The sequence below is a fragment of the Eutrema salsugineum genome, unplaced genomic scaffold (assembly GCF_000478725.1).
Source record: "Eutrema salsugineum unplaced genomic scaffold, Eutsalg1_0 scaffold_20, whole genome shotgun sequence".
Classification (NCBI taxonomy): Eukaryota; Viridiplantae; Streptophyta; class Magnoliopsida; order Brassicales; family Brassicaceae; genus Eutrema; species Eutrema salsugineum.
The window spans coordinates 1452329-1471235 of record NW_006256828.1 but is presented as its reverse complement, the minus strand read 5'-3'; the positions used below and the strand labels follow the sequence as shown (position 1 = coordinate 1471235).

The 18907-nt window shown below is 33.6% G+C and overlaps 2 protein-coding genes across 2 annotated transcripts; one reads left to right on the top strand and one right to left on the bottom strand.

Annotated features, from left to right (window-relative positions):
* Positions 1 to 11020: 11020 nt before the first annotated feature.
* LOC112086434 (GDSL esterase/lipase At5g45910) lies at positions 11021 to 13980 on the top strand. The gene is made up of 5 exons (XM_024155353.1): positions 11021 to 11267; positions 12019 to 12249; positions 13088 to 13236; positions 13348 to 13624; positions 13751 to 13980. Exons 1-5 carry the CDS (start codon positions 11021 to 11023, stop codon positions 13978 to 13980), a joined length of 1134 nt encoding a protein of 377 aa, XP_024011121.1.
* Positions 13981 to 14401: 421 nt separating this feature from the next.
* On the bottom strand, positions 14402 to 17825 carry LOC18016043 (ubiquitin-like modifier-activating enzyme atg7). The gene is made up of 11 exons (XM_006398212.2): positions 17546 to 17825; positions 17004 to 17218; positions 16674 to 16920; positions 16498 to 16592; positions 16138 to 16421; positions 15915 to 16059; positions 15475 to 15822; positions 15216 to 15380; positions 15022 to 15137; positions 14776 to 14938; positions 14402 to 14687 (listed from the first exon to the last, which is right to left on the bottom strand). The coding sequence occupies exons 1-11, from the start codon at positions 17682 to 17684 to the stop codon at positions 14511 to 14513; spliced, it is 2094 nt and encodes a 697-aa protein (XP_006398275.1). The 5' UTR covers positions 17685 to 17825; the 3' UTR covers positions 14402 to 14510.
* Positions 17826 to 18907: the final 1082 nt, after the last annotated feature.

Below are 18907 nucleotides of genomic sequence, written 5' to 3'. Positions count from 1 at the left end.
TGGTATGAGATATTTTATATTCCCACTATTTCAAATAAATAGATATTTAAGAAAAAAATGTTTCAAAAAGATAGATTTTTAAATTTTTTATCTATTTTTTATTGTTTAATGGTGATAAATTGTAAACTTAAAAAAAATAGTTTATTGAATTACTATTGGTTTAGAGTTATATATAATACATGCTAATTATAAAAAAATGTGATCAAATTATAATATATATTTTTAATATTTTTGAAAAGTTTAAAAAATCTATTATTTAAACACTAATAGAATAATAATAGTTTTGATGTTTTTAATTTTTTTTGGTTTTACTAGACCAAATTTCTAATAATCGACTTAAGCTCTTATAACTCTGAGTATGGCACTGCTAATAATGCTGAAACTAGATTCTAACTTCGTGCATCAGCACGAGAATATTTTTTATTGTTTAACGAATTTTGTAATATAATTTGTGTTTTTGGGTTTAGATATAATTATTTTTATAAATATATTTTTTAATAAGTGAAAATATTGATTTTTGTGTTTAGATATATTTTTATAGTATTAAAGTTAATTATGATTATAAAAAATATAATTTTAACCCGTCTGCTAATATTAATTCAAAATGAACTATTATAAAAATATAATTCTAACTTTTCCGTTCATATTACCTTATAATATAAAATTTGAGATGTATTAATAGTATTATTTAGCATTATAGTTTTCTAAAATTTAATCAACGAAGGAAGTGTACAATTGGTTTTTCAAACTACATTTTAGTGTATGCAATAATTTTTAATTTTTATGTTTTTATTTTGTATGAAAAATATATTTTCGATATACATGTATAATTCAAAATTAATGATTTTAGTTACCAAAATATTTTTAGCCAGGTTTTTATATATATTTTTAATTCTATGAATTATAAAAAATATATTTTTAATATTTAAATTATACATTTGAATTTTATCTATGATTTTATTATTAATTTGTAAATAAATCATAATTGTAAATATATTGTATAAGAAACATAAATATCATATCATTTACATTATTATAAATATTCTATATTTCAAATATGACCATTATTTTTCATATGTGAATTATTTTTTTTTTTAAATTCTACACATTTTAATTTGATAAAAATGTTTAATAGTATATAAATTATTTAAATTAGAATCTTTAAATCAAATCTAAATTAATATCTGATTTATTATTTTTAATCAAATCAAATCAAATCTAAATTACCTATATTTAAAGAACTCTAAAAATATTTAAATTATTAACTAATTTTCAAAATTAAATAGAAATAAATATTAAAATTATTTTTAAACACTTAAAAAAAATTAGGAGTGTTTGGAAGCAAGTACTAAATGTGCTTCTGTTTTAATATAATAGATATCATTTTTTTACCAATTCACGGTAAATATATATAAAAATATTACCGTATTACAATCCATTTAAAAAATCGATAACCACACAAATACAAACCATTATGCTACTAACCCAAACAAATATTTTATTATAGAATTCTTATTTATTTTGTTACAGTTGTGGCGTTTTATTTTAAATATGGCTTTGAGCAGATAAAAATTAAATTAAGGGCAATGATGATAGCATGCGCATTGCATATATCCTTTGCCTGCATCACGGCAAATACCGGCACCTTTCTTCTTGATCCTCACACACTCAGCGTCACAATGCTTGGTATTACATTTTCCATTGTTGATTATAATAGCAACACAAGTTTCTGGAATTTTCTCCTGTACATTCCCTCGTACTCCGATTACTGCAATAATTAAAACACATATCTTAGTTTTTTCTGTAATGGAAAAGTATTTTGCGTATATTGATAGAAAAATAAAAATATTTCTTTGTAGTTGATTATTAATGAAAAACATAACATTCTAACTAAAAAATACTACACAGATGTCACTTATCATTTGAAAATATTATATAAAACAAAATGTGGCTTGAAACATTTATCAATGTGGCACAAAAGAGAAAGAACGTGATGATAACAACAAGGAAATCAATGGAATGATATTTAATAAATTTATATCACAATCATATATATATTATGAATTTATATATGACCATGGAATTTATGTAAACTAACTAGGTGAAAAATTTCCAAAAATATATCTAGTATTTGATGATATAGGTTTCCTAATAAACAGTTAAACTCAATTTTCTAGGTCTGGTATGGATTTGACATAAAATAGCTAAACTCGATATCATGGAATTCTGACACACATTTTCTATAGTTGATATAGTAGTTGATAGATAGAAGACCGTCCTAGGATTGTCACACACTTGGTTCGGTGGAGGTTGATAGATCCTTGGATCCAGTCCGATTCGGTGAAAGAGATGCAAAGGCATGAGTTGAGGCTCGAAAATCCTTAGGCCCAAATTCAAAGAAGAGGTTGGAAACGAGGGGATGGACAAAACGATCAAGGGGGTTGCGATATCGGATGTTAGGGTGTGAGACAAGTCCCGAAATTCCCTAAGCCTCTATTATGACTACAACTCTCTCTCACACTTTGGATTCGAAGGCTGCGTCAAGCAGGGTGAAACTACTTGATAAACCGAAGGTCGATCAATGGCTAACCACCAAAATATCGACAAAGTTCATAAAGAACAAAAGAGAAAACTCAAAGAGAAATTTTATTAAAAAAGTTAAGTGATGAAAGATCCAAGTACATTGTCGCCTTTATATAGAGGCTAAAAGGAAGACCATAGGTCTTAACGGAAATTAAAAGACATTAATAAAAACTAAACGAGGCTAGATGCGTTGAATAACGATTGGATTTCCGGATGACCCTTCGCGTCCTCTCGCTAGACCTTTAAGCTTCCTTGACCGTTATACTTGGCCGCGAATCGAACCATGGTCGTGAGATGGGCGTGTATTAACCTCGTTAAAACCCCATTCGGAAAACCCAATGGGACAAAACCGAATGTAAGGAAAAAGAGTATTAACACAACACCCCAACCAGGTCAGTTCGGACCAGAGTACCTGAGAACGGTCATGACTTTGTTCACGGGTGTTGGGTCGTCAGCTCGGCCTTGGTTCCGTAGCTCGGTAAGGACTTGTTGAATGGCCCCCATAAGCTTCTTTGTACGCGACCTGGTCATGGGTCCAACTGGTATGGCCAGGACATCGGGCTGGTTGGTATCTTGGTCTTGTACCCTTCCCTGAACCTCGACTTCGCTCAGCTCGGTCACTTCGGCCATTTGATCTTGCGTTCCGGGCTGAACCTCTATTTGTTCCTCGTACTTAGCTCCCATCTCGGCCATGATTCTATCATCCCCCCCTCTTGAAAAGGACTTGTCCTCAAGTCGGCTTCATCTGCATGAAAAGGAATGATATCAGCAATATTAAAACTTGAGCTAACTGAATACTTACCTTGGAGATCAATCTTGTATGAATTGTCGTTGATCCGCTCCAAGATTGTGAAGGGTCCGTCCACTCTTGGCTTTAATTTAGACTTTCGCTCTTCTGGAAACCTCTCCTTCCTTAGGTAGATCCACACTTGGTCTCCGGGCTCAAACATCCTTTTAGTTTTTTCTTTGTTGGCGTACTTCTGGAATTGCTCCGTTTTTCTTTTGATGTTTTGCCTTGCCTTTTCATGCATCTTCTTCACTAGCTCGGCTTTCTTTTTCCCATCCATGTTTTCTCGCTCATTCATTGGCAAAGGGGTTAGATCCAAAGGTGTAAGAGGATTAAAACCATAAACTAGCTCAAATGGTGAAAACAAAGTTGTAGAATGAACAGCTCGGTTATAAGCGAACTCAACATGAGGTAAACATTCCTCCCAAGTCCTAAGGTTCCTTTTAATGACCGATCTCAAAAGAGCTGACAAGGTCCTATTGACCACTTCGGTTTGACCGTCGGTCTGAGGGTGACAAGTTGTGGAAAAACATAGTTTAGTTCCTAATTTAGCCCACAACGTTTTCCAAAAGTAGCTGAGAAACTTGGTATCCCGATCTGACACTATGGTTCTAGGAATCCCATGTAAACGAACGATTTCCTTAAAGAACAGATCGGCTATGTTGGAAGCATCATCGGTTTTGTGGCATGGGACAAAGTGTGCCATCTTAGAAAACCTATCGACTATGACAAAGATGGAATCCTTACCTCGGCGGGTCCTAGGTAACCCGAGGACAAAGTCCATGGAGATGTCTGTCCACGGCTCGGTGGGAATGGGTAGGGGTGTGTACATTCCTGCGTCCTGGCTGCGGTCTTTGGCTAGTTTGCACACTGTGCACCTTTGACATATTCGTTCCACATCTTTCCTGAGGTGTGGCCAATAAAAATGGTCTTGGACCACGCTTAGTGTCTTGAGAACTCCGAAATGTCCCATCAAGCCTCCTCCGTGTGCCTCCCTGACAATCAAATCACGCATAGAAGTGTTAGGTATACACAATTTATGCTCATAAAACAAGTAACCGTCACTCTGATAATATTTGCCATAGGCAAACTTAGAACTGGCGCGGTAAGCTTCTTGAAAGTCCAGGTCGGTTGCATAAGCCTCTTTGATCATCTCAAACCCAAGTATCTTGGCATCAAGCGTTGAGATCAGGGCATATCGTCGGGATAGCGCGTCAGCCACGACATTCTCCTTTCCTTGCTTATACTGAATCACATAAGGGAAGGTCTCGATGAACTCGACCCATCTCGCATGTCGCTTGTTCAGCTTCTGTTGTCCTTTGAGATGCTTCAAAGACTGATGATCGGTAGGGATGACGAACTCCTTGGGCCACAAGTAGTGTTGCCAAGTCTGGAGAGCTCGGACTAAAGCATAGAGCTCCTTGTCGTAGGTCGGATAGTTAAGCGTTGCTCCTCCAAGCTTTTCGCTAAAGTAAGCGATCGGTCGTTTCTCTTGCATGAGCACGGCTCCAATTCCCACTCCGGATGCATCACACTCGATCTCGAAAGTCTTGAGAAAGTCGGGCAGGGAGAGTAAGGGTGCATGCGTAAGCCGATGCTTGAGGGTATTGAACGCTTTCTCCTGAGCTCGTTCCCATTTGAATCCTACGTCCTTCTTGATGACCTCGGTGAGAGGGGCTGCGATCGTGCTGAAGTCTCGTACGAACCGTCGGTAGAACCCGGCCAGACCGTGGAAGCTGCGAACCTCTCCAACCGTTTTGGGACTCGGCCAGTCTCGGATGGCTTTGATCTTCTCCTCGTCCACCTGTATTCCCTGTGAACTGACAACAAAGCCTAGAAACACCACGTTATCCGTACAAAAAGAACATTTCTTAAAGTTTCCAAATAAACGTTCTTTCCTAAGGACTTCTAACACCTGTTTCAAATGATTCACATGCTCCTCTAGACTCTTACTGTATATCAGAATGTCATCGAAGTAGACCACTACAAAGACGCCTATAAACGACCTAAGCACATGATTCATTAACCGCATAAAGGTACTAGGTGCGTTTGTTAGGCCGAATGGCATGACCAGCCATTCATACAAACCATGCTTGGTTTTGAATGCGGTCTTCCACTCATCTCCCTCCTTCATTCGGATCCGATGGTATCCACTTATTAAATCTATCTTTGTGAACACACTAGACCCATAAAGTTCATCTAGCATGTCATCAAGACGCGGAATTGGGTGGCGATACTTTACCGTGATGTTGTTGATAGCTCGGCAATCAACACACATTCGCCAGGTTCCATCCTTCTTTGGCACTAGGAGCACGGGCAAGGCACATGGACTTAGACTCTCGCGGATGTAGCCCTTGGCCATCAGTTCGTCGACCTGACGTTGGAGTTCCTTGGTCTCGGTCAGATTGGTGCGGTACGCAGGTCGGTTGGGTAAAGATGCTCCAGGGACGAGGTCAATCTGGTGCTCAATACCTCGGATTGGTGGTAGACCGCCTGGGTTGTCTTCGGGAAAAACGTCCGCATAATCCTATAAAACCCAAGAAATCCTGCTCGGAAGTTCCGGCTCGGAATCAGACGTGCTAGCCAAAGCGGATTTAAATATAAACAAGATAAAAGGTTGCCTCCCAAGCACAGCCTGTTTTATTTCTCTCGGCCTCACAAAAAAAGTCTCTCTTCTCACGGGTTGAATGCTTAAGGCTTTTTGTGGTGGCTCACTCGGTGTATCGCTCTCATTTTTAGTGGAGGTGTTTTGGGGGTCGCTCACGGTAGCTTTGCCTTTGCTACTTCTTTCCAATTGAACTTGATCCAGATATACCTCGTGTGGGGACAAAGGCGCCAGCACGACCTTACGTCCTTGGTGTTCAAACGAATGCTTGTTAGTGAAACCGTCGTGAATGGCTTTCCGGTCAAACTGCCACGGCCGTCCTAACAGAATGTGTCCGGCCTCCATGGGTAAGACATCGCACAATACTTCATCTTCATACCGTCCGATTTTGAATGGCACGGTGACTTGCTTGGTGACTTTGAGCTGCCTTTGGTTATTAAGCCATCTGAGATTGTATGGATGCGGATGCTTGATGGTTTGCATCCCGAGCTTCTCCACCATATTATGGCTCGCCACATTCGTGCAACTTCCACCATCTATGACCATGTGATAGAAGACCGTCCTAGGATTGTCACACACTTGGTTCGGTGGAGGTTGATAGATCCTTGGATCCAGACCGATTCGGTGAAAGAGATGCTAAGGCGTGAGTTGTGGCTCGAAAATCCTTAGGCCCAAATTCAAAGAAGAGGTTGGAAACGAGGGGATGGACAAAACGATCAAGGGGGTTGCGATATCGGATGTTAGGGTGTGAGACAAGTCTCGAAATTCCCTAAGCTCCTAATACGACTACAACTCTCTCTCACACTTTGGATTCGAAGGCTGCGTCAAGCAGGGTGAAACTACTTGATAAACCGAAGGTCGATCAATGGCTAACCACCAAAATATCGACAAAGTTCATAAAGAACAAAAGAGAAAACTCAAAGAGAAATTTTATTTAAAAGATAAGTGATGAAAGATCCAAGTACATTGTCGCCTTTATATAGAGGCTAAAAGGAAGACCATAGGTCTTAACGGAAATTAAAAGACATTAATGAAAACTAAACGAGGCTAGATGCGTTGAATAACGATTGGATTTCCGGATGACCCTTCGCGTCCTCTCGCTAGACCTTTAAGCTTCCTTGACCATTATACTTGGCCGCGAATCGAACCATGGTCGTGAGATGGGCGTGTATTAACCTCGTTAAAACCCCATTCGGAAAACCTAGTGGGACAAAACCGAATGTAAGGAAAAAGAATATTAACACAACACCCCAACCAGGTCAGTTCGGACCAGAGTACCTGAGAACGGTCATGACTTTGTTCACGGGTGTTGGGTCGTCAGCTCGGCCTTGGTTCCGTAGCTCGGTAAGGACTTGTTGGATGGCCCCCATAAGCTTCTTTGTACGCGACCTGGTCATGGGTCCAACTGGTATGGCCAGGACATCGGGCTGGTCGGTATCTTGGTCTTGTACCCTTCCCTGAACCTCGACTTCGCTCAGCTCGGTCACCTCAGCTATTTGATCTTGTGTTCCGAGCTGAACCTCTATTTGTTCCTCGTACTTAACTCCCATCTTGGCCATGATTTTATCAGTAGTAAAATAATATGGTATTCAAAATCACTTTATATTAGAATGATTAAATGTAATATATTAAGACAATTCAAAATATAAATACAAACCTAACAGAAGAATGGCGAAGATTGTTAGACCAATAAACGAGGTTTGAAAAGGTTTCTTCATAGTAGATGATATAAATTTGATGATGTTTTAAAATTTAAAAAGAGAGAGAGAGAGAGAGGAAGAAGTGTACTTATATACAAAGAAGTTAGATGAATACATATCTAATATAAGCAATTTACCTCTTTTGATTCCTATATAAAGGGATCTGAGTTTACACAATTCCAGATCTTTTGCTCATTTGATAGGTAAAACCTTTAGATTCGGTCATTCTTCTCTCCTTTATTTAAATATTTTCCAATGTACATAAGAACGATGAAATTTCATTAAAAACACATATCTAATTTATAATATATATATATATATATATATGTATATATATATAGTACATAACATATCAATCATCAAATACACAAGAAATATCAATTTGGTTTAAATAGCAGAAATGCAATCTAGAATTAGGGTATTAAAATAGAGTTTTGCGTTTAGTAAATGAGTAAGTTTGTTATGAAGTGGAATTAGCTGAGAAAGAGAGATTGGGGTTTCACATATTGAGAATGGTACTTTTGTAACATAGTTATGAACTTTCGATCGATGTAATCGATACTTCAACAAATTATTTTTAGCAAATTATGTTTCAATTAATATGCCTAATCATATAAATATCATAATGAGATTTATATGCATTGTTAAATCAATATTAGTTTCAAAGTTATTTGATTTCTAAAAAAATATTCACTTTCGAGTTTTATTTATTTCTAAATTATTTTGCTTTGTTTCATAGGGTTATAAATTTTAGAGAAATTGCATTATATAACCATCAAAAAAATATAATTCACAAACTAACCAAAAAAGCATCTGAACACAATATTCTCTGTATATTATATATTAATACACTTTTACCCTTTCTTTATTTTATTTTATTTCTTTATTTTTTCTTTTTCTTTTTCCTTTTTTTCTTTTTCCTTCATTCTCTTACGCATACTCCTCTCTTGTATCTGTCGCTCCAACCACCATCTTCTCCTCAATTTTCCGATTCTTTTTCCCTTGTCGGCTTGTATCTGCAATTCTAATCTCATGTACTAATTTTGATTTGCTTTCACATAACTTGCATAAGTTTTAAAAATTTAATTTATCTCAATAGATTTGATTAATTTACATATCTTCTCTTTTGATTTAGAATTTTAATTGATTTTTTCTATCTAAATTTCAATTTGAATTAATTATCAAAAGTTATATCATGTTCCACTTTTTTCACCATTGCTACATCTGTTGTTGTCGATAACCTGATCACGCGATCTTCTTCTCCACCACAACGTCTTTCTCGACTCAATACCATTGGTCGGTTATAGTTTCTCTCGCACATGAATTCTCACCATAAATTAGCCAATGAGAGCTTTCTGCCCATCAGAGGTCATATCATTAAATACCCAAATTTGTATATAAAGTTTATTAGTATAGATTATCTATTTATATAGAATGTCTATTTTTTTGGTTTTCAGCTACTTATTTGATATAAATAAGTTTGGATAAACATCGCGAACTTCGCAAATAAAGATATAGATTTCATGTTAAAGCAAAGAAGAGTAAAATGGTACCAAAAAATGTATATGTGTTGTGTTATTGCTAGATTAACTATGTATCTGATTTTTAAAAATAGACATACTATGTTATATAACAAAAATAGACTTTCTATTTTATTTGTACTACTATTGACATTTGAAATTTAAATCATATTAGGCGTGAAAAAATATCAGTGTTTTCTTAAATCCTAAAACAAACTTTAATTAATTAATAGTTTACAAATAATACCAAAAAATAAATTTTCTGGAATAACTATATGTGCAGTAAATAGAACATGAATAAAAAATGTAGTCTAACTATTTTTTTCTTTTGCAGAGATATAAAAATGATGACGTTACTATTCTTTTTATGAATCCAGGCTGACGTGGTTGTTGGAAGGGTTTTTCGTCATTTTTGTTGGTAAAAAACCAAAAAACTAAATATTCACTTATCATAGCCATATTCTTAATAGTTTTTGTTTTTTTGGTTATACACTAAATTAACCCTAATTTTATGGGTCAAAATATTTAAAAAAAAAACAATTGTGACAAATATTATTCTTAAAAGTTTCATGTTGACCTGCTCAATTTAATTGGTTTTTGGCAAAATCTTAAGTTATATTTTATTTCATACCAATTTTTGCATATTCAAATTCTAATTCAAATTCTAATTCTAATTCTGATTCTAATTCTAATTCTAATTCGAATTCTAATTCTAATTCTAATTCTAATTCTAATTCTAATATAAACTTATGTATTAAATCCATATTACTAGGTCGTTTATTAGAAAAAGCAACCCCAAATATTTGTGACCAGATCCAAAAGTCATTCAATGATATCAACACAGTTAAAAATATATACTTAAAACAAATTTATTTGATCTACATAATTATATTTGACGCATAATTAGCTCCTAAATTAGTTGATCTAATAATCTAGATTTAATATGATTCTTCATGTAGTAAAAATATAGTGTGTTTTAATTTCATGTTTGAATACAGATAGATTATATTAAATTAAAATCATATTAAATTGCATATTCAAATTCCAATAACCAAAAGTTACAAAGAAGGTTTATAAAGTCATCAAACAATATAAAAATACAAATACACATCACTTTCCTTCTATTTTAACTAACAAACATTATAAACTTTTTCTATAATTTAAAAATGTATTACACTATTTTATATTAATACTCAGTATAATTACGTGGTTTACACCTAAAACCAGTTCAATTATTTTTATCTTATATTATCTAATTTTTTTTAAATAGTTTGTAAATATTTCATGACTACCTAATATTGTTGTTATGAATGGTGTTTTAAAAGGATATGTTCTTAAGCTCGCCCACTGAGTAATTTCTCCAATTTCAAACTTCCTCCTTTTTCTGAATAAGGTTAGACGTTTCTTATAAAAGAATATTATTCGCAACGCTTCTGTTAATCAAAATATTTGTAAGTATATCCAAGTATTAAATGAGGAATTGCTTTAATCTATATAATGTTTTTTCCTTTCATTTATATACAGTTCTTTATTATGGCACATAACGTAATTCTTGTATCAACCGTAGGTTGCCTTTAATTCTTGTATCAACCGTAGGGTGCCTTTTTCCGCTTCATCATTAAGGCTATTTTATTAATGAACAAGAAAATAACAACGTTACAAAACAAAACAAAAATGTGGCGTACGTATATGTAACATTAATCACTACAGTTATTAAATATTAATGATCCCATTCTCATAAGTTTCAGTATAAAATCTAACTCTGAATGTTCATGCATAAAATAATTCATTTAAAAATTAAAATAAATAGATAAAATACCATAAAATGAAGATCAATATATTGGTCATTGTTGCATTCTCCTATTTAGTTGTCCTGCGATCATTAATGGTGAAACAAACACTCAACTACGAGTCAATATTTAATTTTGGAGATTCTTTAAGCGATACCGGAAATTTTCTTATCTCTGATAATGTAAATTTTCCGGCCATCAGAAAACCACCATATGGTGAAACATTTTTCAATCGTTCAACCGGTCGGTTCTGTGATGGACGTCTCATCATTGATTTTATCGGTTTATTTCTCATCTCTCTAACATTATTTTTACTTGCATAAAATATATATAGGCAGAATATACACTAAATTTGTTTCAGCTTATTATCTCTTTTCATTTTATTCCAAAAAATTTTAAAAATATAATTCTTTATATACTTACTAGAACTGAGTAAATCAAATGGATAATTTTATTTCATTTAAAATACAGTGACAAAACTTGAGAAAAAAAACAGTGTACATCTATTATTTATTTATCTATATATATAATTTATAAATATTATGTCTATATGTAACTTTATAAATTTTTATTATTCATCATATGAATCATGAAAATACTGAACTTTTCCAAACTAAGAAATCAAAAATTAACTTACCTTTCTACAACACTGCAACTTTTTTCGTTAAATTTTTTATTTTTCTATATTTAAAAATTTTACAAAGCAGAGCTGATATTTTTGGGACTACCCGAATTTTGACAGATATTCAAAACATCATCTATCTACTAGTTAAAAAGAAGGAAAGGATAAAATAAATAAAATGTTGATCTAGACATAATGAAACAGATCACATATACCATAGAAATTCAAAATATCGGTTCGAGTCCACCATATACATTAACATTTTTTTGTTTGCCAACGATATATATTAACAATTCAAAACCTTTGTTCTTTCAGTTTAAAAAAACAATTAAAAACAAAAAATGTGCAAATTAAACTTACATGCACGAAATAAAATCATTAAATTAATTTTGAATATGTGACTAATTGCAGCTGAGGCCAACGGATTACCATACGTTACACCATATCTCCAAAGTGTACAAACAAACTTTTCGGTGGATTTTAGGAAAGGAGCAAATTTTGCGGTGGCAGGAGCGACGGCGAACGAATTTAACTTCTTTAAAGAAAGAGGTCTTTCGGTAACATTGTTGACGAATAAGACATTGGATATTCAACTTGATTGGTTCAAGAAGTTGAAACCTTCTCTTTGTAAAACCAAGCCAGGTAAAAAAAAATGCATCATTTTAGTTTGATAGTTGACGAATAGTCAATTTTCATTTTCATTACTTTGATAGAAAAAAAAAGGAGAAACATAGTTTTAAGAATTATTTGAGAATTTGTTTTTTAAAAAACTGATATTTATAATGGTATCGGTAAAATATTCAGAAACAGTAAATTTCAACCAACAGAAATTATGATGATAGGTTGTGAGATTTGGTTTAATAGTTTTTTTTCTTAAATAAAGTCTATCTCATATTTTCAAAACTTTGAAAAATATAATTTTATTAAATTATAAGATCATATATATTACTGTAATAAAATTTAAGAATTTTAAAATTATTAAATAAATCAGCGATTATTACTAGTTCAAAAGCCCCACCCCCCCTCCCCCCCCCCCAAGTTAGCACATTACACATACTGTATTTCTCTTGCCTTGGTTTCAAGTAGTTACAAAAAAAAAAAAAAAAACAAATTTTCAGTCTAATTTAAAAAAAGGCACTCTAAGAAAATTTTATAAAAGGGTAGTAGTATCTTATAATTGATCACGTGAAATGATATCATTTTTTCCTTAATTTTTCATAGAGACAATTATTCCATGATAATACAATTTGGTTTAATTCTATGCTTAAACATGAGTTCGTTTCAATATGAAGTTTTTGAAATATTTTCTTACAAATTCCTCTAGTTTTTATTTATTTTGAATATATTTTTAAAATTTGAAGAAATAATGTAAGAATTTTTAAAAATACAAGTAGTTCTGATTTGCAACATAACTTAGAAAATGTAGTACTCCATATGATAGTGTTTTCTTGGCATAATCTAATTTATATATTTATTGCAGAATGTGAACAATATTTTAAGAAATCTCTATTTTTCGTGGGAGAAATCGGTGGAAACGATTACAATTACCCTCTATTAGCATTCCGAAGTTATAAACATGCGATGGATTTTGTACCATTCGTCATTAACAAAATCATCAATGTCACAAGTGTAAGTAGGAAACGTTTAGATAAACTTTATTGTCTTTAAAACGTAAATTAGTACAGATATCCATTCATTAATTAATTAATTAATTAACACTTGGTTTTGTTTAATTTCAAGGCCTTGATAGAGGAAGGTGCGGTGACGCTGGTGGTTCCGGGAAACCTTCCAATTGGTTGTTCGGCGATTCTATTAGAGCGGTTCAGTGATGATAATAGATGGCTCTATGACTCGACAAACCAATGTTTTAAGCCATTGAACTATATTGCTAAGCTTCACAATGATAAGCTAAAGAAAGGCCTAGAGACTCTAAGACAAAAGTATCCTCATGCCAAGATCATCTATGCTGATTATTACGGTTCTGCCATGCAATTCTTCAACTCACCTGTCAAATACGGTAATAATACGATTTTGATATTATCCCTATAACTAGTTAGACATGTTTAGCAGATATGATTGACCCAAAAAGATTATTAATTTTTGATATTAGTTCGATATGTTTTTTGTTGTTGTTGCATTATAGGTTTTACTGGAAGTGTCCTAAAAGCATGTTGTGGAGGAAAAGATGGAAGATACAATGCAAAACCAAGTGTACGGTGCGGTGGAAAGGGTTCAACGACTTGTGAAAACCCCTCAACTTATGCAAATTGGGATGGAATCCACCTAACCGAGGCGGCGAACCGCCACATTGCGACTGGTCTCATCTCCGGCCGGTTCACCAAACCTTCTCTTAATAGTTTACAAGTTCAATAGTTTACAAGTTATAATATCAAACACACACAATATCAAACACACGCAAAACATATATGGTCTCATTTTATAACATATATAAATTCGATCGTATTCATCTACACATGTTAGTAAAAGTCATGAGATGGAACTTTTTGTAACAAATAAGGAAACAAATAATAATTGATATCTTTATTTATAATCACATATTGTGTATATAAAAGTGCATAATACTAAATATTAGACGTGTGCATACACACAAGGTCATGTTTCATTATTTTTAATCCTCACTCAAACTAATCACTTAATGTACAAGACGATTTCGTGTCATGTTCAATGTCAAAGCCAAAAACCAGACACATCAACAGAATAATAAGATTGTCTCTCGATCTTGAAGCAACTTGGGAACAAATTCTTCTTGTGATTTAGAATTTGGTTTCTTCTCTTTTTTTTACTGAAGTATAAAAATGATTATCAAGATCCATAAGTGAGCCATCTTGTGAATATAGTCTATTTTATTTGGTTCATTAAAATATGTAATTAAAAAATTACTTTTACATATCTACAGCTACATCGTCATCATCATCAGTGTCATCGTCTTCCCAATCGAGGTTAAACGAATTAGCAGCTTTCTTAAGCTCAGTTAAACCAGTAAGATCCTCCAGGTATGTAGGATGGTTAATAGCTTCAAGTATGAAACTGTTTCCTCTCTCTCTATACTCCGATATCACCTGAAGATACAAAGTTAAATAACATCATAAAAATTCTCAAGCTCTCTGTTTTGACTAGAGAAAAACTGTCGACAAGTGGGAAACTTACGGTTTCAGAACAAGCGGTACAGCTATTTGAAGCTTGCCCTAGCAACGTGATCTGTGAGAACTGAGAAACTGAGCCTCGAATCTGATGAGGTAAGATCCCGAGAGGCGAGTCATCAATGTTTCCTCCATTACTCGAGCTAGAGTTGTCTCCTTTTGCATAGATACTGTTAAGAACATATATGTAAGAAGATAATCAGGCTTATGTGACTGAGTATACTAAATGGAGAGTAGAGTTTGAAAGACTAACCCAAATGGGTGTTGTAGGACTCCGACTAAGAGTTCAACGGCGAGAGCTCCTGCTATAGGAGCTAGACCCGGTCGTGTAACAGTGCACTGTTGGTCCAGAGTTCGATCAGTCATTGACTGTCCAAAACAAACAAAAAAAGCTGGTCAAGACGAGAGGTAACGTAAAACAAAAGTCTCACAATCCAAAAGGCTCACATCTTGAGGTGCAACCACGTCATTGCAGAAGTAACAACCAAGTCTCTGTGTCTTTGTCTTGTTCATGTCAAGATTCTGCATATCATCAGATAACGAGGTGGTTGGGCCAGCGCCATGACGCATTACCATGTAGCTATCGAAACCTAAAGCCGCGTTTATAGCAATCTGAAATTTTTGAAATCAAAACACCAACCAGATTTGTTATACTTAAACCTAAGAAAGAAAGAAAGAAAGAAAGAGAAGAAGACTTTGATTTTACCTTGTTGGCGTTAGCACATAGCAGAGAAGGTAGCCACCGGCTTTCTCTTGTATCGGTTAACAAGAACACAGCATCATGAGATTCAATCAAATCACTAAGGCGTTTACAGTCACCGAGAACAGATTCTTCTTCTTGGCTAGAAATCGGATGTCCTGGCATTGGTATAGCCATAACAACTCCAGTAGATTCCATCGCTGGGAATATCTGTTTGAGGCTTTTCACAGCAGCAACAGCTTTGAACTCACCACGACCTACACAATCTTCAAACGTGTATAGAGATTGCCTGACTGGATTAGACATAGCTACTTTGCCATAGTCAACAAAAGTGATATTGCGGATTCCCCAACCCTGAAAAAAAAAACATATGTAAAACAAGTTCTTGATTTAATCAGTGAGTTTGTAAGATTGTTTTTAATCGAGATAATCTGATTGATACGTACCATAAGAGTACGAGCAACTTGGCAACCCAATGTACCAGCTCCAAGAAGAAGGCATTTGACAGAGGACAAAACATTCAAGTTCAGAGATGGTAATGCACGCCATCTCATTAACTTTAAGTTTAAATCACAAGCAGAAACAGCCAACCTGCGAAAGGAAGTGAGTGAATCCCTTTCTGAGTACTCAATTAGTTGACAAAATCTTTGACACAGAGCAAAGACGTACCTAGTTGGATCCATGGAATTAGCTAGGCTAATGGATCGGGGAACTCGTTTGCCTTTGTTAAGCTCCCATCCCACTGAGTTAGGTGCAGTCTCAGCTGATGAAAGTGTGACTAAGGCTTGACCAACAAGGGAAAGGTTCAGGTCAGCGAAACCGCGACTCTCTCTGTAGCAAAAGAACCAAACTGTCTCGAGGTTCCATCTTGAGCGAATAAGTGCCAAGTAATTTCGAAGTGGCCAACCAGGATTACTCGAAAGGTGACATGGGTCATAGAAACCGAAAAGCAACTGCAGAAAGAGAGTAGGATAAAGTTGAATACTTTTATCGGTTTCTAACGTATTTGAAAGAGATAGTTGCACATACCTTTTGATGATCACCTTGGCAAGATTCCCAGTCTTTAAGATGTCTGATAGTAGCTTTTGAATCAGACGAAACCGAAACCAAAAAGAACGGAACATCTATAGCAAAACACGGACAAGTAACAAACGTTTTCAGCTACCACCTTTGCATAACAATAAGAATAATTGATTGCTGAGTACCTGTAGTTAAATTTGAGTCGCGCCAATCATTACAAGCAGCGGATACTGATTCTGCTTCTTCTACACTAAAATACTCAGAAGCTGGCTTTAACTCTACCAAACTTGCGGGAGGATCAAGTACAAGTGCAGGGAACGCAAACCAGTAACGAAAACTCCATTTTTTAAGGTCTGCGAACGAGATAACAAGGAATCTTGATAACAGAGAACAGTCCTCAACAGCTTTTCCTGATTGAATATCTTCCCAAATCTGAAACTCACCAAACAAAATTGTGGTTAGATCTATCTTCAACAAGAACCGTCTAAACCAAGTCAGAGAATAAGCTGTAGTACCTTCTTTGCTTCTGCCTTTAGCAAGCTTTGCTTGTCAAGTTTATTAAAGCTTTCGACGGTATTGGTGTTATACAGAATCCCAGGAACAGGACACTTATTCCTATTTCCATGACTAGTACTCTCCATCGATGATTGTTCATCATCTGAAGGTAATGACTCTGAAAGAAGAGTCAAATGATTCGAGACTTGTGGATGAGAACATGGTGCATAGAAACCTGCAATATCAATCCCCAAAAAAAAAAGAAAAAAAAAACTCATTACATTGATCTCCAATAGTAAAGATTATGAATTGTTGATGATGATAGCAAACCCACATGAGTTCTAACTTCTTAATGTGGGATTCGATCTAAAAGTTACCATTTTAAAATATTTACAGATCAAATTCTGAACAGGGGAATTAAAAGTTCTCAACTTTTTTCTGTTCTCTTACCTAATTGGATCATAAGATATATCCCTCAATACAGAAATCAATGTGAATGCATGATTCATATGTTAAAATCTACGTTTTGGGTAGTTTCTTAATTCATCGTTTGTGTGTTTACCGGTGATGGGAATCGGAGAATCGTCGATTCCGAGTTTGTCGAGTTTCAAAGAGGAGAAGCTATGCCAGAAACCTTCGTCGACGGAACTGTTGAATGGAGCGAATTGAAGTATCGTTTGTGGAGTTTCTACCTCATCCATGGCCGAATCTAATCTCCGAGTGATTGCAATTTCTCGAGAGTCAATTACTGTAAGAAAGAAGAAGAAAAGCAGAAGACGATGACGGAGAGAGGAGAGAAAGAGGAATCGTGCAAGGAACAAAGTCAATCCGGCCCGTGTCGAGTCGGGTCGGATTAAGATTGATGCAAACCAAAATCTGGTTTATTTTTTAAACTACACTGCGTTGCGCATATTTCATCTTTAAACAAATATTATGTTGAACTAGGTGAATACCTGCACATAACGTGCGGGGTTTTTTTTTCAACTATTTCAAATTTATATTTTTTTTTCTAAAAAAAATATAATCATCAATTGATATATTATTATAAATCAATCAATTTTAAATGCAATATCATTAAAAATTTTAAATTTTTATACCAAAAAACCATCAGTATTTTTAATTAATTATAACATAAATTCTTGTTCAATATTTACATAAATGTTATTTAAGAATCAATTAATAAAAAAACTTTTCATATTATTAACAAATCAAAAGTTTTTATAAAAAAATCATCAATATTTTTAATTAATTATAACATAAATTCTTGTTTAATATTTACATAAATGTTAATTAAGAATCAATTAATAAAAAAACTTTTCATTTTCTTTGAGTGGTTAAGAACTTAATATTAAAATTTATATTTTAATTTTATTTAAAATTATAACTTTAAATTAAAAATTAACACATGTCATCTCCATATTAACTCTAAAATGCTGAGGTGGCACTCATATAGAGAGAGTTAGCCATCTTTTATATATAAGATACCTGCACATAACGTGCGGGTTTTTTTCTTCAACTATTTCAAATTTATATATTTTTATTTTTCTAAAAAAAACATAATCATCAATTGATATATTTTTATAAATCAATCAATTTTAAATGCAATATCATTAAAAAAATAAAATTTTTATACCAAAAAACTATCAATATTTTTAATTAATTATAACATAAATTCTTGTTCAATATTTACATAAATGTTATTTAAGAATCAATTAATTAAAAAACTTTTCATATTATTAACAAATCAAAAGTTTTTATACAAAAAATCATCAATATTTTTAATTAATTATAACATAAATTCTTGTTTAATATTTACATAAATGTTAATTAAGAATCAATTAATAAAAAAACTTTTCATTTTCTTTGAGTGGTTAAAAACTTAATATTAAAATTTATTAATTAATTTTATTTAAAAATTATAACT

Excerpts from the sequence above, each read along its gene's own strand:
- LOC112086434 (XM_024155353.1), top strand. The coding sequence starts at position 11,021 with ATGAAGATCAATATATTGGTCATTGTTGCATTCTCCTATTTAGTTGTC. Across the intron at positions 12,250-13,087 it reads TCTTTGTAAAACCAAGCCAG|AATGTGAACAATATTTTAAG; the intron begins GTAAAAAAAAAT and ends TATTTATTGCAG. Across the intron at positions 13,625-13,750 it reads CAACTCACCTGTCAAATACG|GTTTTACTGGAAGTGTCCTA; the intron begins GTAATAATACGA and ends GTTGCATTATAG.
- LOC18016043 (XM_006398212.2), bottom strand. The coding sequence starts at position 17,684 with ATGGATGAGGTAGAAACTCCACAAACGATACTTCAATTCGCTCCATTC. Across the intron at positions 16,060-16,137 it reads AATTCCATGGATCCAACTAG|GTTGGCTGTTTCTGCTTGTG; the intron begins GTACGTCTTTGC and ends TTCCTTTCGCAG. Across the intron at positions 15,381-15,474 it reads TATGTGCTAACGCCAACAAG|ATTGCTATAAACGCGGCTTT; the intron begins GTAAAATCAAAG and ends CAAAAATTTCAG.